We start from the raw sequence: 26,560 nt of genomic DNA on the forward strand, positions 1-26,560 counted from the left end.
AATTTTATGGGAATTCAATGGAATTTTCTCGAATATCATCTGTTATCGACCACAACGACAAACATAAACGTTGTGCTCCAGCTAACATCCTCTTATCTAGCAAAATTTATGCCAAAACAAATGAAAGTAGAAGATTCACGGTGAGCTGGAAATAAATTTTAGTGGAAAGTGGTTGTACCCAAATTGTTATTGTTGTTTATAGTAGAGGGTTAGGCCCTATTCATTTTCCAATAAAAATAAAAATCGATTGTGCGGCATGTTTTTGAGATAACCCATTTTCGTATGCTTTTTTTGGATCCCCATGAAGCAATTTCACTACCATATATGCTGTATCATTAGAAAGGCTAAGACTCAAACGCTGCGAAAAATCTATGTTTTGTTAGTGGAACTGCTTCACTGGGGTCCAAAAATGCATGAAATGGGTCTTTAAAAAAACGCACAATCGATTTTAATTTTTGTTGGAAAATGATCAGAGCCTCTACCATAAATAGCAACAACATTTTGGGTACAACCACTTTCCACTAAAATTAATTTCAATCACTCCGTGCGATTACATTCTTTAATCTTTAATACACTTTGATAAGATCAAGTCATCTCCCGTACGTATCGTGGATTTCGTGCATCTCTTGGTTCCCGTGCATCTCGTGGTTCCCGTGCATCTCGTTGTTCCCGTGAACCTCACGGTTCCGTTGCATCCCGTTCCTAATTACTTTCCGGAGTCCGGACAGTATATTGATTCATTGTTTGTAAGTCAAGCATTGCCCTTTCATAATTGACAATACGAAGAAATAGCGATTTGACCATTTAAATTCAAAAATAACTTTCAGAAAAATTGACTTTCTTTCCAGCAAGATATTCTTTCAGGAGCGTCGGAAGGAACACATTTTTTTAATATTCAATCTTCCGTTGATCGTCTGCTCCTGCTGTGGTTAACTAGTCTCATCTCACTTTTACTTGAATGAAAAAGTTTCTCAATTCAAATTAAATAAATTTTTCTTTTATTCTTTGTCATAATTGGTACATAGGACTTACACGAAAAAAAAAAGAACTTAAACTTATGCGCATAATTATTTGTGTGCAAAATTTGCGTTTAGTACGGATTATAGTTTACCTTCTAATAATACTTTCGATTTTTTTATTGATTTAATTTGCACAAAAGTAAAAGAAAAAAAAATTGCCGTCGGCATTGCAACTCAATAGTAAAATCAGTTGTTGTGCGTCCACTTTGTCATAATTTTCAAAAATTTTACTGCATAGAGATTGCAATATCATCGGCTATTTTTGAACAACACTGTCTATTAGAACTTATATGCTTAGTCTTATCGTGTGGTTAAATAAAACGAAACTAATTTTTACAAAGATAAAGTCACAGGAACATGGCTTCCACTAAAGTAAATACTACAGGATCATCGAAAGGATCACCAGATGATCAGATTTCTCTTTTATTTTATCACAATCTCAATTGGTCCGAATTGTTGATTCTGGTAGATGAATCAACTCTAATGACAAAGCTAGTCCGTGCAACGGAACGTGAGCTTTTAATTTCATTCCAATACGGCATTGCGGGACTGAAAAAACTAATCATCTCTGCAGCAGCTAAAGATTAACCTCTTACAGACGGCAAGCATTATCATTACCGAATCAATTACTTCTATTATTCAAAGAGAGCTCAATGCTTATTTTTATAAGTAGCCATCAATAACTGATGAGCCATACCGTCCGTAAGATAATAAAACGGAAAAACAATCTTGAAAAAATACATAATTTCCATCCTCTCGCCCTTATCGTTCTCTCTCTCTCTCGCTCACTTTATTACATTCAACGTAATCAGTCGGTGGAATTTCGTACAATTTTTCTGTTCAATGTCTTCACGACGATGCCATCAATTTAGCTGCCTGAATAACATTATGCTGATGATGATATCCGGCCAAATCCGATGGACTATGCACCGATGACGTCGGCGTGAATGAACTACCAAAATATCCGCTCTGGATACAATTATTCATGTAATCGTAGTTGGAATTCGTTTCCGACTTGACACTGTTCCCGTAACCGGACTGCGATAAGTTGTTTGGATGCAGATAGCTATTGGCTGTACTGTGTATGTGCGGCGAATTATGCGACAGATCGTATTTTGATGTTGAATTGAGGCCGGCCGTATAGCTTAACGGCGAATTATTTGGATGACTGTGCGACGAAATGCTGGCACTTGACGACGGATGAATGTACGACTGAATGGGATGAGATCGGGACACTGGTGATGGTAGATGCATTTTGGAGCCTGGAGATGTCATCATCTTAGTGTTACCATTTCGATCGGACGGCAATAGATTCTGGGACTGTATCGGCGTTGACGAATTCGAAAGACTTGGTTTAATGTCTGGAAAATGAAAAGAAAAATGTTAAGGAAAAGTTTCACCAGAAGAAAAGAAAATTTCTTCCGAACCAGCGGAGGACTACATACCTTCACCATCGTCCTTCTTTCCATTCGATGATATGTCACTGCCGCTGCCACCCTTTTTCGGTTTCCGTTTTCTCGTTTGTATTCCATCCTTTCGCATGGCCAACGGTCGATTTACACCGTGCAATTTAAAGTACAAACCGCATGCATTGCATACCGGTTCACCCTCGTTATTTCTGCGCCACAGTGTTGTTGTTCTTGTACCACAGTTCGTACAGCAGAGACCCAATCGTCTGGTTGCAGTCTACGGTTAGAAAACAAATGGTAAAATTGTTGAGAGGTGAATTCGTTTCGATATGAAAAGCGGAATGCGTTTGGAATGCTACTTATGGTATTCGTGTGGTGTAATGAGTATGTGTTGTGTATAGCGTACATAATAGAGTTAAGAAAATTTTGAGGTTGTTTCCATTGATTTTGATTGTAAGGAGAGTTAAAGTGAATCTTAATCGGATTCCTTGGTAAAAGATAAGTTGTTGGTGCTCTTGGAATCAGTTTAGTGTACGAATTACACTCGTAATTCCCCACAGAACCACAACCAAGAATTGATTTTATTGTCAATGATCAGTTAAGTGTTTTATCAAAGTCTTGTGGCTTAAAGGGAAAAGTGCACTGCAGATCGGAAGCCTTACATATTTGTCGTGTAATCAGTCAGTGACTATGTGTCAAAGTCTGCTGCCGAGATTAATGAAAAGGAACTCAATGGAATGTATCTTAGGAGTACCGACGGCTTAAAAATAATTATTCGAGGATGTGGTGTTTACTGCAGAACCGTATGCTCTGTCTTCAATGGATGCTTGCTAACTGAACTTCATGGGTTCATGAATTCTATCTTGATTGAAAATAACCAAGACAACTATTAAGTGTACGACCACTACCATCCGATCAGTTGTGGAAAAATTTCATTTTCTTAATTAAAGTAACACCTAAGCCGTTACAAAGTTAAAAGCTAAAAAAGAAATAGCAAACTTACAAGTCTTTTACTCGGCTTAATCAGCGGACGATTCATTCCATTCATTTTGTGATATAAACCGCAAGCATTGCACAAATAATGACCAGTTCCATCTCGCCTCCACAACGGTGTCGATATTGCACCGCAATTGACGCATTCTCTCCCCTCGCCGAATTGAAAGTCCATTGCACTGTCATACGGTGATGTGCTTTGAAAACTGCGCGGATCATAAGCGGCTCTCCACGAGCCCATCATCACATTTTGGGCATAGAATTGTGGCGGTAATTGCGAATGGGACGCCGTAAAGCTGTCAGCTGTCCAGCCATTTTGTGGCACAGAACTGCCGGGAAATGTGCCGTGACCGTACTGGCCGTGTGGAAGAGCTCTGCTCGATGGGACGTACACTGGTGAATTAGCTGCGACTGGAGATTGATGATATGAACCGGTATTTGCGATACTTCCTGTCATTTCTGGATATGTTGTTGAGGAATGAAACATATTTATCTGAAATCTGGAAATAAATGAGGAATTTTAGCCAGGTTGTCAATTGTAAGATATTTTTTGTATTTGAATGAAACACTAAGCGAATACATACAATGGACAAAAGAAGTAAAAGATTTAGAAAATGACATCGTCATTCGTTTGCTATTAGACATACATATATGTTCTATGTGGAATCGAGAATATTAGATTACATTGGAAGCTGCGGAAGTAATTCATTGCTTGAGGTAAGAATTTTGTGATAAAAGCCAAAAACACACTCGTCAGTTTGTGAGTATCACAAGGTTGTTTCCGAATTATTGAATTATTATTATGGTTTACTGCTCGTCGAATACGAAAGTCGATTATCACAAAGGAATTCGCGTGAAATTAACCGAAAATACTCTTCATGTAAGAGATCATATTCGCAGGGGGAAAACTGCTAAGTAATTGTCAACTTTCGCGAGGGACATAAAATCTTTTGTAATGTTACAGGTCTGTATCCTAAAATCTAATCAAGAGTTCACTTATCAATAATAATTGCTTAATAATATGAGGTTCAAACAAAAATTGCAAAAGACAAATGTTTTGCCATGGTTTTGTGTAACAAGTATATCTGCGAAGTTCTATACATTGAGGGAGACGAATTTTTTAACTTTGCGTTTTCGCAACACATTATGCATATCCAATGGGACCATCAAAGTCAAAAACTACCACTAAAATGTAGAGCGTCACTTCGTTACATCTCTGACCTGAAATGTCTAACGAAAACACTAAATTATTGCAACGAAAGTCATATTTCCAAAACTAACAGAGTTAATCGTTGCTCTTACCTTACCCTCGCTCATCGTCACGTTAAGTGAATTATTATAGAATGGTAACAAAAATCCCCGGCACAAACATGATGAACAATTAGATAAGGAGATTTAGAGAACTTACCAGACATTTCAATTGATTGAAACTGCATTTATAGTTAATGCTGGTAAGACTGAGAACAGGTTCGATTCAGGTCAGGCAAAGTTAACTTAATCGCGTTACAGAAGCCACAGGCAATAATATACCAAATTGGGTCTGATTTGTAGTGAACCGTTTTATGGCCTATCGTATACGTCTCTATAAATTGAGTTAATTTTGCATGACTTGAAATTGACCTGTTCAGAGCCTCAGCTAGGAAAGTAGTATTTTTGACATTTGTAAAAATAGCTCGAAAAATAGAATGAATGCCAATAGATGGAAATCATGTTATTTCCTTCAATTGACGTGCTATTTTCATTTAATCAGTTCTATCTCCCTAACGTCCTATGCTATTTCCAATAATACCAATATACCAATTAAAGATTCCTAAAGAAAGCACTCCAATTCGAAATTGATACTAATGGTAGGCTGGGCAAGATTTCCTCTCTGGGATTTATTCTGTATTTTTGTAAGAATTTTTGGGTATTGGGTAATTTTGAAGATTTTAAGTATCGCTCATGCCGTTGCTTCTTCGGAAATATCTGCAAATATAGGGAAAACCATTTTCCAAAAATATGTTCTGGTATAGTTGTTGCATACTTTTCGATTTTAAAGTTCATCTCATAGCACCACCCCTACCACCCTGAACTGTTGTCGAACTGGGAATCCAACAATTTCAACAGAAAGAAATTATTTAAATGACAAAAAGTCTTCTACGAAACGATAAAAGAATAAAATATGGCGCCACAATATTCTCTCTCTCTGACCTTTGCACACACGAAACGTACAAATATACAAATTAATATCGAAACATTTATCAAAATCCAGAAATAACTTTCATTTACATTACAATACGAAAGAAACTAAACTCACTAACGTCAATGCATGTATATTTATCCACCACACAATCGATCGTCCATTTCGAAAAATTGTTTTTTTTTTCTCTTGAAGTACAATACAAAAACATGAAATGAATTCTAATCGGTCAGCGCCAGCGGAGAATAACGTGAATGCACATACTTTCCAGCCGTACCACACTCAAAAAAAGAGTATGCAATGCGCGGCATTAGAGACTCGGAATCACAAGTGATCGCGAGTATTACATTCTCCGGGGATAATGTAAAATATGTTTGACCGGCGCCAAAGCCAAAACACTTTTATATTCCGAAATTGATCAAGAGCGCATTATTCCATTATAATCTTCCCCCATCTTTTTTCTGTATGTATATATACATAGGTATCGTTATATCACTCCATTCACTCCATCTATATGATGTTCACATTGCCTTGATTCAATTTAGTTGTAGTTTTATTTTAATTCATTTTTCTTCGTTTTTTTTTTTAAATCGTAAATTCTCTGCTGTTGTTCCTCAATTTGTTGTTGTGATTTTCGGGTGATCGTATTGTATACGGATCATGAATGTGGTACGTACATATACTTAACTTATGGAAATGAACGAAAGAAAAACGAAAACTTTTTTTTTTCAAAGAAACTATAATAGAATCACAATCAGAAACCTCTGGCGTGTTCTCTGGCGGGTTAATAAAACATACATTTATATGAAGATCACATACAAATGACCGATATATTTGTCATTAAAAGAAAAGGATCAAAGGATTCGTGTCAGCAATGCCGATTAGATGTGATGGGTTAATGGATTGAGATTTTTCGAATTGGTTTTTTTTTTATTCACGTTCGTATATATTCAAATTAATGAATATGGATTTATATTGTAGAAGTATATCTATGGTTATGTGGTTTGGGCGATGTTGGTGTGTATCGTCGACCGGAGAGATTTTTTTTTATTAATCGAAAACTCGTGTTTTTACATTTGATTGCAATTTGGTTTTGATGGTTGGATTTTTTTTATGTTTTGTTGGTTTTTGGTTATAGTGATTCTGAGTCACTCTCTCGCTCTCTGGAATTTCGTTCATTAATTATTACTTTTTCGTAGTTTGCATGTCTGTCTATGTGGACCGTAAGCGAACCGTAAAACTATTCGTTTTTTTAAGTATCCAATTGACTATGTTTCTATTACTCTCTGTAACTTATAAACAAAGGAGCAACTTTACTGTATGGCTTTTATAGACGTTGGAGCAGGAAGAGCAGGAACTACTTTTGGAACAACATTTTCCCATATTTTCTTGAATTTTCCCACGTTTTCTCAGATTTTCCTTTTTTAACAAAACATAGGGATGGCAAATGTCGGAAATTATGTGCAAATTTATGAAAAATGTTTTTCCAAATCTCATATGGCTCTCGTGAAATTATTTAGACGTAACAATCTCGAGTATCCACTTTTGTCTTTCGTTGCAGTATAGTCTCAGATTTGGAAGTCTTTAGATTAAATATTCATAAAGGCTCGGAACAGGCTTGAAACAAGTCTATTTGTTAAATAAATTCAATCGTCTTTTTACTGGGAGCAACGGGACTGTAAAGAAATGTTTCTTAGTCGGCTATATCAGATTGAGCCTGAAACTCAAGGAATATTTTCCGATGTAAAAACCCCTTCTCTCCCTTCATGAACCATATTTCGCAGCATCAATTGAACTTGCTACACAGTGAAACTTTCTGCAATATTTAGTAAAAAGAAAATCAATTTTTATGCACACTTCGAATCCACACGTGAAGCTTTAAACGACTTGAGATCTTTTATGCTAACATTTTTAGAGTTTGGACATAGAGCCCTTTTGCCATGCTACGTTAAAACAAAGTATTATCAATTTTTATTTCACGGAAATATTCCAATTTTCAATGGAATCGAGAAGAAGTTCAAAGCTTCTGAAAGCTATCAAAAGCACTTGGACAATGTTAGATGTTATTTTGGCATAACCCGGCAGCATTGTGCAAATTGATCGAGAGGCCATTATAAGTTCAAGTTCAATTATTTCGAAAATCCATGTCATGGACACTCTTAGACTAATTTTAGGACTTTTGATATAAATGATGGCATCCACTGATGATTCGCCCCGAAATGTTCCAATTCATTACAAAGACTATTCGATTAAAACTTCACGGTATACACAGTAGGTACCTGGTAACAGCTAAATTTTACTCTAATCTCCTTTAAGCTCACTTGAGTCATAGTTGTCATGGTTCTTGCTGGCTACCCAGGCACACGAAAATGGTGTGTGCTCTTCAAAAAGAGTTCAACACGTCTTTTGTTATAATGAATCCCCATTAAAATTCAAACGAACATTAAATCCATTAAAGTAAAGTTTCATGTTCACCATCACCAGGTTTTTTCCTTCGCGTTTTTCTTCATCTAAACTTTTTTTTATAATTCTGTATCGTTCTTAACACATTTGAAAATATTTGACCTGGTGTGGTGGCTATATAACGTACTAATTGCTTATAATGCCACCTTTTACACTCAACGAAAATAAAAATGTGATGACGAGAATATGATGCCATATCGTTAATAATAATAATGTGTCAACCCAATACAGTAAGTGAGTTCTGAACGGATTTGTGACATGTTTTTGTCATTAATCATTTTGTGTGGAATGCGATAATCAGAACGCAGAGAATGAAAAAAAAAATGTTTTTCAAATTTTTGTGTAACACAAGAAGTTGTTTAGTGATTTGATTTTTGTTTCAAACTTTTTTTTGTGTTGTTGTCGTGTGTAATTCAATTCTCGAGTTCTTTTTTTTTCATTTTTGGTATGTAAAAAACGGACGACTAATTTCTTCTAAACGATATTGGTACTGTTGAATATTATGACCCTAACTGATAGTATCGTCTGTAAGGTGTTCATCATGAATGAGCACCCTTCGTAGATAGTAGTTGAAACAAAATAAGGAAATGGAACATCACAAGAGAAAACAATATTTTGCAGTTGACCATCACACCAGTGCAGATTGTAACAAGTATTTCGAATGGATTTTTATGCGCCCGTGTGACAATAGAATCTTGTGCAACAAATTTGTAAAGTTGATTTTTGAGCAATAATCCTAAAATTAGACTACAGCTCGCTTTAAGTTGATTTTCTTTCTTTATCTCATGTGATTGAGCATGATGAAGTGTGGAACTAAATTTTTTCTGGAAAATGTAAAAATTGCTTTTCCAGTCGGAAAAGCGGTTTATATGAAAACGTTAAAACTTTTTTTACGAAAATTCTTTTTCTCCTTGAAAGTCATTTCGTGGAACAACTTTTTACATGCGAAACAAAATGGTGACGAAAAAGTGATTTCCCAAAAAGTGACCCGGACAATTCCTAAACTTTGAGTTCACATCACACCTTCAATCCGAAACCGATTTCATTTAATGAGCGCCTTTTAGAAAGCTTGAGTCAGTGTCTTTCGAATGCTGTTCACGGGGGTTTCAACATTCTGTGATTGACAGCTACAATACAATACGGCAAATTTCGATTATTGATAGCAATGTGGATAAGTACGATTTTTCTGAACAGTTTTCTGTAGTTTTAAAATCTAGATTGTGTATTTCAGTTGTAAATTACAAAATAGTATTTTGTGTACCGTGTTACACAGAGTCACGGCAGAGTAAAAGAAACCAGGCAGTAGCGGTTCATTTTTAAAACGTCAAATAAGGGACCTAATACACTGGATGAAAATGAGCACTGACATTAATTGAATAAATTTCATTCGCAAAACATAAGGCAACTAGATAGTTCAGGTCCCTAGTCAAGTAAAGAGCTCCTGTCTGGTTTATTTTACTCTGCCGTGACAGAGTCGATTTTTTGTGGAACACAAGTTCAGTTATCATTTAAGAATTTACGAACATTTAGGTTTACTCCAACGTGTCGCACAATATTTTTTTTATCATCAATTTACAATACTTTTCACAATAAAGGCAGCAAACGTTTATTCAACGGTTTGTTTTGACAATCTAATACGAGGGGCAGGTATAAATGCAAATTTCATTGACAAATGATTTGCGAAACGACAATCCTCTGAGGATTTTCATGGATTTTTCTATCGTTTTCCACGGATATTTCACCAATGGGTTTTCAAAGAATTTTTTTTTTCAATTTTCAAGAATTTTCTATTTTTGATTTTCTTAAGCCTTTTTAACGATTTTCCGGGTGAATTTCTATGAATTTGACAACATTTCGAAGGATTTTCGATCTCATATCCAAACAGTGCGATGAAGGAACTAAAGTTAAGTATCCATATTAACTCGTCAAATACCACATGACCTATTAGAGCACGATGCGACGATGAAAAGGTAGGTAAGAAATTTTGCTAGCCAACAGATAATGCAGATAAAATATCTCAGATGAAACAAGAGTATGGTGCAGATGACTACTGGTAATTTCACTAATATGGGACATGGGACACATTTAAAACTTTCATTTTCTATTTCCATACAACTCAGGACCCAACTATTTTGGACTATTCTAATCCACCCCAAGGATTTTATTTTCCAAACGAGATGTCTTGACTTTACAATAATGTTGAGAAGGTGCTACTGACCTAAAGCTACCGTAACAACCGATTCATAATATTATTCGTCAAATGAGGTGACGTCAGTTTGAATTTTTTTTTTTTTTACAAATTTGCAAAACCCAGATCGAAATTATTCCAATACTTGTACTAATGTACTCCATTGGTGGACTGGTGACACATTATTATCGTTGAACCCAAACTTAATTAACTTTTGATTTCGAATTGAAAAAACGAATATTTCAATAAATTTCCAATATTTTAGAAAACCACTCATCAAAACACCTCGGTCATCTAAAGAAAATACCGCAAATGAAGCTGAAAATAAACATTTGAAGTACGGTCCAAGCTCGAACCAGTTTTATGTTAATTCTTTACGATTTGAACCTCAAAAACACACAACTCAATACACCCATCCATCCTATATATTTAAAAGAATTATCATACAACTCTTCCACTTTAAGACTTTTTTTTATTAATTTCATTTGTCTTCCCAAAAAAAAACTATTTTACGAACCTATCAAGCTTGTCCAATATTTATAATACACAAATATATTCGTGGTATAGGTAACAAACTCACTTTGAATGACAAATTTTTTCAATAAACTTGTTACGACGACCAAAAAAAAGTTATATCCAAAAGGCCTTCTCTCCATAAAAACGACATAACACATCACAAGCCGAGGCTTTTGAAAAGAAATTCGCCGACGGGAATGCTTAACGAATAATTTATTGATTTTGTGAATATTTTAATGTAACTACATCGAAAAGCGCTTCGACCTTCTTTTTGAAACAAACACAAATCCCGCTAAAATCAATTTAAATGAAACAGCTCAACATGGCAAATAATATAAAATGGACATTAATAATATGGGCATTTTTATTAACGATTTTTTTTGTGTGTGCGGTTGATTTTTTTCGACATAATTAATCAACATAAAATGGAAAATAGAGGGCAACATTGCTCCGTTTTTTTTTTGTGTGTGTGTGTTCTCTGAGGTATTTTTGTTTACTTTGATTCGTAATCCTAGCAAAAAACGACGACGAATGTTTTAATTAAATTGTTTGAAATTGAATTTTACCTATTTTACCTATCCACAAAGGAAGTAAGGGTATCCTGTTATAGGAACAAGAAAAATTGACCTGAACGCGAACATTTCTTCTACAATCACATTTATTTTGGCATTAAGTATACTTCCAGAGCACTTCGTGTAAAAAAAATTCAAACAAAATAGTACTCTATTTGGCAGCTGTCACTACGACCACTAATGCTTGCAGTGCGTTGATATTTCGCTTGAATGAAAAAATTGATTTCGCGAGGGTGAAATCTAGTTTCTCATTTGTTAACCGAAATACTTGTACACTCACAACGTTCAGGCTATAACTCGTGAAACGTATGCAACTTTACACGGAAAAGGACAAAATTATGATAAAAATTCTGAGATTTTGTCCCGTGGCAATATCACACAACTAACTTCACTTCGTATCAGGGGACATCCACAAATCACGTCAGCAGTTTTCTTGAATTTTCATACTCCCCTCCCTCCTGCACAAAAGAAACGTCAGCAGTTTCTTTGTTCTTTCTGGCACCTCTTCCCCCCTTCACTCAAGATGCATGGGTATGTTTGGACATATGAAGGCTTCATACAGTGCAAATACTTCCCTTGTTCGCTATGTCTGTATTATCTTTACCATATACTGGCCACTAGTTGGCATGTTTGGTGATGAGTTGAACTTTCATTTTAACTATGCCTTTCTAGACTTTCTTTTCTCGTGAGAAAATTGATATAGTGTTCTTAGAGCATTCTACTTAGTAACACTGTCGCCATGGCCTGATGAGAAACGGTATCTGCATAATGCAAAACATCTAAAACTAATTTAATTTTCTCGCGATCGAAAGAGTGCAGTGGTCGAATGACCTGCGCGGCTCTTTTCGGTCGCTACTCTGCAAAAACATGTTAAATCTGTCCTCTCATTTTCATAAGAAGCGTTGCCAGCATCGTCTCGTATGCTCTTCACCACTTCTAAACCACAAACTAAAGAGGTGTATCTGTTTTCATCCAAGATGACTTACAGTAGAGAAGTTAAAGACTCGAGACCATTTTTCATAATACAGCTCGTAACATCAACCACTGAAATCAGAAGCTTTGATTGAATTAGGGTCACGTTCAGATCAGATTTAGAGTAAAATTACAGGTTATCCTCAGCTTCATTCCAATCTGAGAGCTAAATCATAATCAGGTCATCCTATACCTGATCAGAGAGCAGGTCATCCTATACCTGATCAGATAGAATAAATTACCAACCCCTGACAAATGTCTTAACAAATAAAGAACAACTTCAATTGAGCTTATGAAACTCAGGCTCAGACCTGATTATCTTTGAATAAGATGTTTTACACTTTAGAAAGCTTACGATAATGATGGCAGAGAAATCTATTCATTAACTGAGCTTTCGAATTTAACAATTCACATCGAGTCAGGTTCATAGGTCTTCACTATTTCTGTGACTAAATCATTTCGCTGCTCTATCTTAAGCCTCTGAACCTGAACAGGTTCACTTCAGGTTGATACTTGAATTAATTTACTGTTGTATCACGCACGGACTTCTTGGCTATAAATCTTCCTAAATTCGATCTACTACGAACGCCTCTGTAAGGCGGTGGAATTAATTTTACGTGACCTGAATCTGAGCCGTTCCGGGTCTCTCCAGTCATTCTTCTTCTTCTACAACAAGTTTATGCAGGTAAATACAAAAGACTGATGTCTAATTTTACCATCAACATAACTAAATTCTGCAATTAATTTTAATTTTTGGCTTCGTTGCAATTGAACGGTTTCTGAATCCAACATAGCTTTGATCACTCTAATATAAAATGGTCGTCTAATCCATAAAATTAACATAAACGAATTTTAAGTGAGTTGATTAATTAATCATGTAAAACGTTGTAGGAAGAGATCATCATTATACGAACTTCTCAGTAGTGCAATTTGTTCAGTTTAAAGGTGTTTGGCAAAGAAAATGTTTCTATTTTACTTGTTGGAAAGGGGTCTGTTGATATATGGGATGTTATTTAGAGCTGAAACTTAAAACTCGATAAAAATAAATTGCCCTGTTATCAATACCGGATGCCTTCTAGCAGAACTTATTATTGAGAATTTTAATTCTGAAAATTTTGTGAAATTCCGATTAATTCTGAAAAAGTGAGATTATTCAGATTCCGAATTTTCGGAATTAAAATTCCCAATAATAATCCCTGATTTCTGATCAATATTAATGGTTACCTTCATGAACTGAACGTTTCAATTTGATCCGTGACTATACATAACGATATGTAGTAAAAATTAAATTTTAATGAACGTTTCATGGTATTTATTCCATTTGTTTAGATCGGCACGGAACTATAAACTAAGACAATCGTTCAAGTGATAGTACATTATTGGCTGTCGCGCCGGTAGATTCAATAAAAATAATCAAATCATAAGAGGTATTTACAATAGAGAAGCATTTAACAGACTTTTATGAATTGTAAATGAATTGTTAAATGCAGAAACGGGAAATTTAGTTTTTGTTATAATTCGCTAATGTGACTCATCCAATTTTTGTATTTAAACATTCAAATATGAATTACTGTCTTCAAGTGATCGCTTTACAAAAGTTATCGAATTGCCGTTACTGATTGCCTTATATTATGATAGTTCGTGCGAGGTGAAATTTATGACAATAATATAAAGACAAGCAACTCAAAAATTTATATGAAAGTTAGCGTAAAATCAATTATATCAAATCTTGCTTATTAACACGTTGAAGTTTAGTTTAGCCGGTCGACAGTTTAGATCTTTCCCAAACTTCGCGTGTAGTAGAGGTAGTAAAAATTCTCAACTTCAAAGAAAAACATTTAGCAGCGGAGGTGAACCTTAGTTGGACGTCGACGACTGTAAAGCCGAAAAAGTAAAGACATAGGACCTCAAATTTCCAGATTTTACTGTTCTTAAATTAAAAAAAAAACATGATTTCCCTTCTGTAAAAGAGCCGTTCAATATAAGCAGAGCACACAACCGGTCTGGCTATAATTACGTACATGTAAAAGAATCTAAAAATGAGAATACTGGAGTAATGTATAAGATGGTACAATAGCCTCAATTCAGTTAAGATTGAGAATCTAGCGCTTTAAACGGAGACAACACTTATCCTACCCCTGAACAGAACAGTTATTAAAATAATGGATCGGTAATTCCATGTAAATATTACATTACTTAACAAAAATCCAGTTCACTGCAAGAAATCCTAGAAACTTTGATAAATGTGTGTCACTTCAAGAGATAGGGAAGAGGAAACGAAACACCGACAGTGCCGAAAGTGGCAAATTGTTCATGTTACAGTTAGTTCCTATATATTGTTTCATCAAGATAAAGCGTCTGATAAGTCTACCCTTAGACTTGAAATATTTTGTTAAAGAATCTTGAGAAAGAAACAGAAAATATCAATTTTGTAAGGTCATTCAACCCTTTTACAATAAGTGGTTGAAGTGGTACGTTACAGGTTCTCTTTCATTAAAAAAAAAAACGAAAATATTAGCTGCACTATGATGTCTTACCATAATGTTGAACGTTGATTCCCATGCATAATTCTAATTTTTGTCTATTGGCTGTGTAACCGAAATTTCTTTCTCTTTTTTTTAATTACGCCGACATCTCAAGTACTTTTTATGTATTTTGTTTATTGGATCCCTGCACCATAAAGCAATTTGTATATTTATTACCGCTGCTTTTTACGACAAGCAATTATTAAAAAATTTGTAGAACCCGAGCCGTTGTGGAAAAAAATAATACTTGAAATTGATGCGAGCACAAGAACATTTTTTTTGTGTTTGTGTAAGTGAACACATTTTCTTTTACAGAGAAAATGCAGTTCATTTTAAAGCTGAACTGATGTTGTATAAGAGCAGATTGTCGGAATACCCATTTGAACAACCTTCTATAATACGAAAAACAAAATTGTTTGACTGTTACTCATTTTCCCATCATTGGTTAATTGTTAATTGGTGTCTGTTAAACTAAATTTATATACTCAGTCGGAATGGGAAAAGAACGTAGCTCGACTTGGCATCATGGTATGGTATAAGTGTAATAAGTATTTGGTTATACTAATAAAAATCAATTAGTCTCAATAATGTACCCTTCTCTCTATATATATCCCCTACTCAAAGAGCAGTCAATTATTTTTAGTTTTATAGTTCGTTCAGTAATATAGTAATTATGTAAGAAAATGAAGCGCCATTTTGTTCTCATGCCATGCGTATAAACATTGAGCATAATATCCTGAAACGTTCACCCCAATAACTATTTTATTTTCGGTTGCCCTATTCGTCTATAAAATGTCAAACTTATTTATGATCCGCATTTATTTATGCTTTTCTTGCTATAAATATTGATTAAGGGATCGTCGTCCAATGAATGGTTTTCATTTGGTTGTGTGCTTGTGTGCTGAAGATTAAATGAAATTAATTTATTGCATTTAGACATGCCATATTTTGAAAATGATTTGTATTAATTTGGATTATACTCTGTTCTACGAACGTGTATGCTTGCTCTCTACAGAACCATTTTGTTGAAATTATTTTTTGTATAAAAATTACTTCGTTCGCCATTTACCGATACGTTGTTCAGCTACAAGGAACTCACAATAACAAAACGGTTCTGTTTAAAATTGCAGAACTTGTCTAATTGTAATCTGTAGCTTGTAAAATTCACTGACGGGCTCTGGGAGTGTATCTGCTCCTATTTACAAATAATCTAGACTTCCTTAACCTATTAGAAACGGCTGTAGAAATGGGATGATAGTCATTGAATGGTTACTTGCTTTACTTACATAATGTCTATATCGTCACACAGGGACGGAAAAATCTTCCCCACGTAAGAAAGAATAGATTGAGTAGCATAGTCTGCTGGAAACCAGTGCATGCCGAAAAAGTGTCTGACTAATTCTTTAAAAAAAAATCCTTCTCCATGATTAGGCTCCATAAGAGTACTTGATGTTAACTTCAATCTATTTCAGCTATCGAAAATGCAGTTAAGTCGAGTTATTATTGAAAATGAATATTGCGAGCTTTATAGACGATCTCATCAAAATTACGTGAAGTTTTTCACAGACCCCAAGTAGCATTCAACGGTTAAAATTCGGTTGTACAACTGTTATCACACCGCGGTTATAAATTATTTGAAGATAACCCAAAATAACTAATTAGTTGTCACAACGTTGCTACAACGTTGCAATAACGGTTGTACAACGGTTTTTGCCCAGTTGCAAAAGTTGTAAAATTCTAGTAACTAATTGGTTGTAAAACGGTTATACGACGAATTGGTTAAAGTTGTGAAACGGTTGTATAACCGACGTAGGACTTATAAGTCACATTTGAAAATTCGATATCGTCTCACTTATTAGTTGTTGTTTCACAACTTTTTCGGTTATCATGATTTTCAGATTCTAACACTTTCAAGAACACGTTTTATCTGGAAAATTGTATGAGCAATATTAGTAAATCAATTTACATTATTTACGCACTGAAAATATTATGCAAAGCAATGCGTAAATAAAGTAAGAGGCACGGTGACTTGTTCTTATTTCATTCACGGTTCGATTTTGGACAACAATTCAGTTAGTCACACATTTTTGATAATGAGCACTGTATTTTCTTATTGTCGATTCAACAAAGTTTTATCCATCAATTTCACTTTTATTGTAAGATCCTGTTGTCGACCCTAACTCCTATCAAGAGACCTAACAAGACATAAGAGACCTAACTTCGACAACAGCGGCAAACAAAACTAGTGAAATTGATCAATAAAATGTTGATTTACAAATTGGCAATAAGCTAGAAAAATACAATTCTCACCACAAAAACACTTCAAATTTTATTGTTTCACATAGTGACCTCGTATTAAAACTGAAACACTTTATAGCATGACATCTTGATTCCAACTGACGCTAAGACTGAAAATGTACTTATTAGTTGCATAACCATTTTACGACGAATTCGTGAATGGGATTACTCCAACTTATTGGTTGTATGACGGTGGTTTGACGAATAAGTTTTCGGCAAAAATGATCGATTTACTTATTCGTTTAATAATGGTTGTACAACTAATTTGTTAAAAATTGAATGACAACGAATTAGTTGTGAAACGGTTATATAACGAATAAGTAAATCTGAATATAACTTATTCGTTACAAAACCGTTAGACAACGAAAAAGTTTGCAACGAATAAGTCATTTTTGTAACCGCGGTTATGAAATGCTACTTGGGACGGCAAGCATATCAACAGTTTTATTATTGAATCTAGTACTTCATTTGATCTAAGTATTTTGAAGAGATTTAATTCCAATCTTTTACTTCATTTAATTTAAACATTCGTTTGGCTATATCAAATCGAATTAGTCAGATCTTGCCGTGAATTCGTTATCGATAACAGATGAAGTGTTCCTTGTCAAACTCGAATCAAAGGCTATAAGGTTCAATCGAGCCATTTTACAAGTTTTCTTGGAACGTTCTATATGACTACCTTGTCGAAATTCAAGACAAGGCAACGTTTTAAGTGATGACAAAAGTTCACCAGACCGACGGCAAAATACAAATATTTTGTTCAATGTCAAAAATGTAAACAATGTTTCAATAACTTGTATCGTCAAAGATTTTACGAGAAATTAAAAAAATGACGTCAATCTTACCGAGGGGCAGGGAAACAGGGCACCAGACATTAATTCATTCTTGAACGCAAAATCGTCGTTAAATGAGTAGAATAGGAATTGAATAATTTCCCTAGCGAAAAATCTCTAAAGGTGTAGTCAGTTGAGACTTTCATTTTCACCTTGGTCTTAATGCTGAGTCTGGGTAAATACCTTTGAAAAATTGGTTTCTGTTTATGTAACCTGATTTGCATACATGTGTTTTAAGTTACTGAGCATGTTTGTACAAAGCACCTCGAATTAGAAGTAGAACACGCGTACCATGAGTTAATTGGATTACAATGTTGCAATGTAACATAAAGGCACAGCGGTTTCATTTTATTTATTACCAGTTATAATCGGAACTCGAAGCGTAGTGGATTTTAACGAATTGGATTGAATTGTCGCTAACATTCAAGATATCAAATTTTGCAATGAAACTGTCGACAATAAAACCTCAACCGATGTTTATTCTACTTCTAATCATTCAGGGTATAGTATGGTGAGTTGAAGTTTAACTCTTCAGAACATTGCACACACAAAACCAATTTTGTATTCAATGAGCCAACATTTTAGTACCTCGTGCTCAGAAAAGCTTGTCATAGATTCGGATGCTGGTGCGGATGATGCAGCATCTATTTTATTGGCATTATCAGCGTGGGCCAACAAAGACTCAGAATTCGAAGTTGTTGCTTTAACGTGCGTAAATGGAAATACAGACGAGGCAAATGTGGAACGCAATATCCTAAAAACCCTTACTGTAGCGAATGTGTCAAATGTAATTTTCAATGTTTCACCAGCACTTCTCTTAACCTGAACTTGAACATAGAAACAAATCTGATTCTGGTTCTATCAGATCATATTCTACGTGAATTTACCTGAAGTAAATTTTGAGTCAGTTGATAATTCAGTTCAGGTTAAGGATGACCGAGATTCAGTTTAAATTCAAATTAAGTGCTCGTTTTTCTTCTTTAACTAGATCCCCATCTACGGAGGAGCGAAAAAACCATTACTTGAAAATTCCTTCACTGACTACTACTTCGGTAATGACGGCCTTGGCGATTTTCTTTTTCAAGAGAAAATCGTAGCCGAAGTAGACAAGTCAAAGAACGCTGCCATCGCTTTAATCGAACTGGCTAAATTATATCCGGGCCAGCTTAATGTTCTGTGCTTGGGACCTTTAACAAACATAGCAATAGCAGCAGCTCTAGAACCCAGTTTTATGGAAAATGTAAAGAGGTTCTACATTATGGGTGGATCAGTGTCGGGCATTGGAAATCGCTCGCCAGGAGTTGAATTCAATTTTGCTGGCGATCCAGAGAGTAACTTGTTGGTCTTAAACTATACCCGAGACTATACGAAACGGAAACCGAGTTTGCTGTTTCCATGGGAAACGGTTCTCAATGCAGAAATTCCGATGGTAAGAATTGAATGCCTTTGAACTCTTTCAGAGCTTTACTAAGGCTATTTCGTGCAGAGCTGGCGACTGAAATTGGGTTTAATAAATTCGAAAACTATGCATTTTCTGAACAATGCCGAGTCAACGATTTTAAAATCACCATCTCGGTATTGGACACCAGCCGATCTTCTGGCAACAGCGACCATGATTTGGCCAAAATTGTCAACACAAAGTGTTATAACGAATGTGACACCAGTCATAGATGGTGCGGCTAGAGGTGCAGTGCTGGTAGATTACAGTAATAAGTCTGGCAAACCGAAGAACGCTGAAATTGTTCAGCGATTCGATACCAAAGAATTTCAGAGAAAACTTTTGTGGCATTTTTCGTAGAATAATTGTTGCAGCAATAAAGGGGGAACGATGAATAATTTGCGTTGTTTAGAAAAACTGACGCAATTCTGATTCGTCGAAACGTTATCGCACTTCCCTAACATTTTTCACAAGAGGCTGCTGTAACTGATCGTGTAAAAGATTCGAACTAAAATATTTACACCGCTTGGATGACTCATCAATTCATCATTAAAAGGTATAACTAACTGAACAATAAGAAAAATGGAGCATAAAGGACCTATCTTAGATTTATGTTCGAAAGTTGCGTAACAAAACAATAAAGTCGGAATCCGGTTGCAATTATTGAGATCCCATGAAAAGATACATCAGGGGCCTGAAGGAACACATAAGAATCCCTGCAGTTTTATTGTTTAATAAACTGAAACCGTTTAAGCGTCTAGGGACAATGTTTATGCAATTAGATGCGCACCTCCCCTACGCACAGGTAATTTACTTGTTTCTCAACTTAATTTGTTGGTCGTTTTGTTTTCGTCGTCTGTCTAACGTTGACATTTTTCGATGGTTTTTTATGGGTTTTTTGGCGACTAGTTTCCGGTTTTTTTTCCTCTTCTTCGTTTTATTTTCTTAGACTCATAATATGTTATATCGAGCCAACCTCTCATAGGCTATAAAATCAATCGTTGGATGGACGGACGGACGACAAAAAATAGTTCTGTGTGTATCATTTCGTGTATTTTTATTGTTTTTAAATTGAGTTTTCTAGCCTTAACACCATTCTAATGTTTTGTCTTCGGTTTTTAATTTATTTAACCGACAAATTTGAATGCGGCATTCTATTGCGGCATCTTGGGTCTTATCGCATCGAAAAATCTTGATAGTAATTAATCTTAAACGGCTTCATAATGTGGCGTTTGATTTCTTTTACACTTCACTTTAATTTATTTATTTTTTCATTCGAAGCGAGAATTGATGACCGAAATTGTTTTGGATTTTCTTTCAACGACAATAAATGTTTCTTTCAGAGCGTGTTTAGAAACCATTCATTTTGAGCGGTGCCCATAAATAGTGTGGTCCTGGAACACGGCATTGAATGATTGACTCATTAAATAGGTGAAATTTTTGTGGGTGCACTCAAGGGAAACCTTTCCTTATTTAGTCGAAAAAGATTATTCTCGGAACTTTAAACTAGGAAATATTCTCGAGAAACGGAGAAGCATGATGTTTTTGTAAATTAATTCTGAACAGAGCATCTTATTCCCCTATTCGCATTTCCTATTCTATATCATGTTGAGTCAATTTTGAAAATAGAACCTTTTCATACAGTCGCTATTGCGACCTGAAGATACTAACTCTAAGCAAGACAATTCTGCTTTATTGTTATCAAGGAAACAATTTATGCCATGGCAACTCTGTACAAATAGACAAACCAATACCCCTTTCAATTTCCATAAAGTAGCTACCGATTTGTATCGGTTTCAAAATTTCCATGAGTTCCATCTATCGGTCTCCACCGTCGGCGGTTTGTCAATCAAATTTCTCTTTCTTCTAAATAAGGTCAGTATGACAAATTATTACCAAATCTACCACCCGTGAACCTTCTGAAAATCGTCTTTTTTAAACTTGGATGAGTCAGCTTCCCTTACACCTATGGGACTAACATTACCATTACCGATCACAACCTCAAAATATGTTCTCCAGCACTCATCCGTGACGTAGGTGTTCTTACTCCTCGTGCACCCTGATGGTCCAGTTGAAAATTTAAACTTTTTTGCAGAACCTTGTTCAGGGGATCACTCAACCGCACTGTGATCGCTTAAAATTACTTAGCCGCCCAGGAATAAATTTCATAATCCCTGAATTTGTCCCTGGATGAAGAGAACTGTCTTCAAAATTCATTTCATCATTCATCAGCTGAAGACAATCGTAAAAAATCGTGTTACGTAATATCGTAACAGCTTAGAAATGAATCCATTGTTACATTCGAAAAGAGCCGAACATGGAGATAATGAAAAAATAGTTCATGTGGAGCAAATAATAATGGATGTAGAGGGTTGCAGTTGCAAAGGCTCATTGGAATGATAATTTTTGATATTAAATTGATCACAAAATATTTCCGTTAGAAAGTGTACACACAATATCAATAACAACTAACTAACGTTCAGCTTGTGTGATCATCGATGCGAGCACACAAAAACCACACTTTCACAGAAACAGATAGGTGATCATTTTACATAATTTTCACCGTTTCAACCAAAAATTATTGCTGAGCATACATTTGAAGACTTAATAAATAAAATGTCCACCACGCATCGGTGGCGAACAACTTTTTGTATCGGGTTAAGCATGCGGGTAACATATTAGAGTCTACGAACTAGTGTTTTTTTTAGGCTTATCGCTGTTAACTTTTCGAAAAAGTTTAAAAGTTTTTTTTGTTCTTTTTTCGATGATGATAACGAAAACAAAACAGAAATTTTATGCAAAAAACTAGAACCCATGTTACAGCCATATTCGTTCCACTGATAGTTGATTATGAGGGTTATAATATATTCCAATCAAAATGATATTTATGAGCCATAGTTACACACTGAACTATATGATATTGCGGAAGTTGACGCTTGATAAAGTGCCATATGAATTTCTTGTACCCAACTCGATGGTCGATTTAAATAACAAAGACATGTACACATTAATTCCCCGACTATGTGGCGATAACAATAAATGTTTTTCAGATAATTAACAAACGAAACAATAGAAATTATAAATAGCGTTCAAGTGAATTTAAAAATTTGCCTTGTGTTTTCTGTTAATTTGAATATTTATTTATGTGAGCCTCTTGATTGGTTAGACATGCGAATCTAATGGTTTGATAAATTCAATTTTTTTTATTTTTTTTGTCTACGTGGTGACTACAACACAACTGTAACATTAATCACCAACGACGATATAATCTACGTTGTACTTTAATTGAGTCGGTGGAAATTAGCTAATTTTATTGCGTTAATTAAACGAAAATAGAGCGCAGGGTTGACACTGGTTTACATCCAAACAATTTATGAATTTCAAACTTAAATTGTCCGTAAGTTGCGCAACCAACCACGCCTGTGTAATGTGCCATCTTCTATTAGGCGAGCATGAGCCTCAATTGTTATATGCGTGCGAGGACGAACATCGTTTATTACAAAAAACTTCATTAATTCTAAGTATAGTTAAATGTCAACCGAAATTGTTTCTAAGTTTGCCTCAGCTGTTTAGCAGCTGATCCACTCATACAATCACACGTCTCATGTGTTCTTATACGGTTTTACTACTATCAAGCGAGTTCATGTTACTTTGTCTATGAAACTCGTGTAAAAACTTGTAGAGAGTGTGTTTGTATGAATGGATGAGTTGGTAAAACGACTGAAGCAAACTTAGACACAAAGGTTGAAATTAATGTATGAAATGGTGACTCTACATTGTGTCGAGAATTGTATGAATGGTTTTGCTAAGACAGATCAAGTCTTATAGAGAAATAAATGATAATATTGAACCAGAAGTTCAGGGGACAGCATTCCTAAGTTAAGTATTTTATTGTAGTGGGTAGATTTGCCAACACATTGTCCTTCCTTTACGTAACTATTTATGGCAATAGAAGTAAATTCTAAACATAACAGTCAGGACCAGAGAAGTCAGGACTAATATTTGGCTGCTAACTTTAGAACAACAACCTCAAACAACTCTCTAGCACACTGTTGCACGCTTTTTGTAAACCCATTCCCTAAAAATTATTCACAATTCAATGTTTTTAGAATGTGATCCAGTTTTCAAATGAATTCTGAAAGCAAACATTTGTCAGCTGTCGGAAGTTTAGATAATCCTTCCGAAGTTCAAAACTTGTTGCTGGTGCAATCATCTGTTATCGATAAAGAATTCAGGTATAAGCGACGTTCTATGACTAATTCGGTCTTATATAGCCAAAAGGATACTTAACACAACGAAGTAAAAGATTGTAAAGCAATCGCTTGGAATTATTTAGGTGAAATGAAGTAATAGATCAGATAGCAAAACTGCTGAAATGCTTGCCGTCTAAGAGAGTCTAATGTGTATTGCCAGATAGATAGATATATTGCCTATAATGAGAAATCTACATAATTGCGAACACGGATGCTTTAGCAACGAATAATACGAAGTTATGTTATGAGTTTTAAGTTTTTTTTCCTTTTAATTTAAACTCTAATTAGATTACATAGCTCTACAATTTACGGAATGAAATGGCGGAGAAAATTTTACTTCTTAAGAATGAATGACAGTTTCATAACGTCTACAAAACCCACGGCAAAACCGCTCCGAATCGGACATTTAAATTGACGATGATATGACAACGAAAACGTAATTGAGGGAAAATTAAATCTTCTCTTTTCAATAAATACTGACTGTCATTAAAGTAGAGTCAACGAAGAAACGGTTAATGAGGAGATTCTCCCGTCACGTATGAACGACAAGATATGCTGTTTCAGCCTCTAACTTGAGAGGCTAACGGTGAAGTAGAGGGTTTTCTAAACAACTTTGGCGTTTCTTTTCCGAATGGAAAAGCAATATTCTGGAATTCCGGAGTTACAAAGAAAACTAGCGGGCGGCCTCGCTTCGTGTTGATCGTCCTTGATTACTCAACCGTATGAGTTATCATATTTGGTGATGAAACGATATGAAAATTGATTTTCGTAACGTTTATGATTCGTTAGATTTGCTGCCATAGCCTGATGAGAAAATGGTGTTTTTGAACTGCATAATAATGTAAAGAGTCGATCGAGTTACATTATTATTATGGATCGAATAAATCCACTCGGATGAACCTTTATTGTTTGATCGTTGAAATTGTGATGGAATTGGGGGGTCTGAACAACATTTCTCTGGAATCAGTCCACTACCACTATAGATGGACAGATAGTTGCGACAGTTCAGATAGTTCAGAAAATGACTGTCAAACATCTTGTTTTGAAGGAAAAGTAGTTTTTATGGAAATATATGTTCCAGGAACGTCTAATCATATGTTATCAACATTACTGACAAAAAGAAGCGAGAAACTTCGGTTAACGTGGTCTTAAATAGCGAAATATATGCTGGAACTAATGAAGTAATAGATTTCGTATGAACTACGTGGCTGAACTTTGGACAAAAGATAAATCTAATCGCTAATTATTAATCATAGAAATTAGCTTTAAATACATTGCCTATGGTAGAGTGTGGTGACTTGCCGCAAATTGTTGCATTACATTGCAAAAATAGACTTTACTGTCTTGCTGGGACATTTTTTGTTGAGGCGTGTGGGAAGTTTGTATTCCGTCGAAACAAAAAATGTCCCACCAAGAGAGTACAGTATTTAGTTTGCTTGCGGCCTGAAAATGTAAAAAATTGATTTCAACAAACATACTGATACTATAAACTTCTTACACATCGAAATTTTAACTGACCTATCACTGACAGGTATTAACAGTCATACAAAGTGAAACCATTTCTTTATCATTCGGATTATAAATAAAAGTCAATTGGATAACAAAAGTCAATAGAAAGTTTCCACTGTCGTGATTTTCCCCTTATGAGAGAGATACCTGTGCTCTACAATACATGAAAACGGTAAAATTGGGGTAAAAGGTATGTAGTGTACTTCCTCTACCCTCAGGTAACTAATATGTGAATTGTTTACAAAGTGAAAAATGAATTTCCGATAGTAATAAAAAAAAAGAAGTTTGCGACACATTATGCTATATAGGCACTTAGCGTAGATTGAAGACGTTTTTTTTTTTCAAACAAAAATAAACAAAGTCATAAAAATGTGGTCATAAATGTCTCATTAAAAAGCAATTACGATAAAAAATTTACCTGTTTGTTTTAAGGAACTGATGCCAATTTAGCCATAAATAATTCTTTTCTATGAAGAAGAAGCAGCACAAGATTCTCGAAGACTTTTATTTTCTCTGTTGCGTTTATCAGATTTTTCTTCTGCTTTTATAGGTGGTTGTCGGATCTTTTCTCTCTCTATTCAGATTTTCCAGCACTACACATAAATCCTTCTTCTATTCCAATCGGTGTATATTACATAAACTGCAAATGATACTTTTTTATCAGTTTATTTTAATACACACTCGAAGAGAAACGACAACAATCACTGCATAATATTCTTATAGAATCAACCACATGCTATAAAATTGCTCCGCAATAATTCACATTTGATCTACACTAATGCACTTTCATTGTATGCGGATATAAATAATGGATGGCTGGCTGGCTGGCTGGACAAAAAAAAATTGTTGTGTGGATATATTTATAGGTATACCTATGCCATTCGAACACCTACATATGTAAAAAGGTATTTCACTATTAAGTTAGGCCATAAATTTTCCAGCAACAAACTCAACCGCAAGTGAGTGCTGGCGCGATAGAATTTAATGTTTTTCTTTTATCAAAATGTATATGGACACAGCAAAATGTTTTATATCCTTTCCGATGCACTTATGGCTTAGCAACAGAGTTCGTTAACAATTGACACGTAATTATTTCTTTGCTAATCGTACCAAAACGGAAACCGGTACAAGTATTCAACCCGATAACAATCGTTGTACAGTTTAAAATCCTTCTCAAAAATTGTTCTTGATTTTCGATTGAACAAAAAAAAAATTCTTCAAATCCAAAACGCACTACGATAAAACTTTATCTCATCCGTTCTTTACGAAATCACAAATGCGACTGTTCGACCAGTTTTCTTTGCGTATTGTTCCAAAGCCTGATCAGTTCGTTTTCGATTTTTTTTTATTTTTTTTTTTTAAATATAACTTGCCTGTGTTGTATTCACATTCT

The 26,560-nt window shown here is 35.0% G+C and overlaps 2 protein-coding genes across 2 annotated transcripts; one reads left to right on the plus strand and one right to left on the minus strand.

Annotated features, from left to right (window-relative positions):
* Positions 1 to 996: 996 nt before the first annotated feature.
* LOC119076620 (GATA-binding factor A) lies at positions 997 to 26,488 on the minus strand. The gene is made up of 4 exons (XM_037183484.1): positions 25,586 to 26,488; positions 3,432 to 3,921; positions 2,465 to 2,705; positions 997 to 2,380 (listed from the first exon to the last, which is right to left on the minus strand). The coding sequence occupies exons 2-4, from the start codon at positions 3,906 to 3,908 to the stop codon at positions 1,869 to 1,871; spliced, it is 1,230 nt and encodes a 409-aa protein (XP_037039379.1). The 5' UTR covers positions 3,909 to 3,921; positions 25,586 to 26,488; the 3' UTR covers positions 997 to 1,868.
* Positions 18,219 to 19,803, plus strand: LOC119076622 (probable uridine nucleosidase 2). The gene is made up of 4 exons (XM_037183487.1): positions 18,219 to 18,478; positions 18,553 to 18,754; positions 18,956 to 19,396; positions 19,454 to 19,803. Exons 1-4 carry the CDS (start codon positions 18,411 to 18,413, stop codon positions 19,763 to 19,765), a joined length of 1,023 nt encoding a protein of 340 aa, XP_037039382.1. The 5' UTR covers positions 18,219 to 18,410; the 3' UTR covers positions 19,766 to 19,803.
* Positions 26,489 to 26,560: the final 72 nt, after the last annotated feature.

The sequence above is a fragment of the Bradysia coprophila genome, unplaced genomic scaffold, assembly GCF_014529535.1.
Source record: "Bradysia coprophila strain Holo2 unplaced genomic scaffold, BU_Bcop_v1 contig_232, whole genome shotgun sequence".
NCBI lineage: Eukaryota > Metazoa > Arthropoda > Insecta > Diptera > Sciaridae > Bradysia > Bradysia coprophila.

What these genes read in the sequence shown, in the direction of transcription:
- LOC119076620 (XM_037183484.1), bottom strand. Translation starts at nt 3,908, where the DNA reads ATGTTTCATTCCTCAACAACATATCCAGAAATGACAGGAAGTATCGCA. An exon ending in TTAAGCCGAGTAAAAGACTT is followed by an intron (nt 2,706 to 3,431) that starts GTAAGTTTGCTA and finishes TTCTAACCGTAG; the next exon opens with ACTGCAACCAGACGATTGGG. An exon ending in AAAGAAGGACGATGGTGAAG is followed by an intron (nt 2,381 to 2,464) that starts GTATGTAGTCCT and finishes TTCATTTTCCAG; the next exon opens with ACATTAAACCAAGTCTTTCG.
- LOC119076622 (XM_037183487.1), top strand. Translation starts at nt 18,411, where the DNA reads ATGAAACTGTCGACAATAAAACCTCAACCGATGTTTATTCTACTTCTA. An exon ending in ATCATTCAGGGTATAGTATG is followed by an intron (nt 18,479 to 18,552) that starts GTGAGTTGAAGT and finishes CCAACATTTTAG; the next exon opens with TACCTCGTGCTCAGAAAAGC. An exon ending in TCAATGCAGAAATTCCGATG is followed by an intron (nt 19,397 to 19,453) that starts GTAAGAATTGAA and finishes TATTTCGTGCAG; the next exon opens with AGCTGGCGACTGAAATTGGG.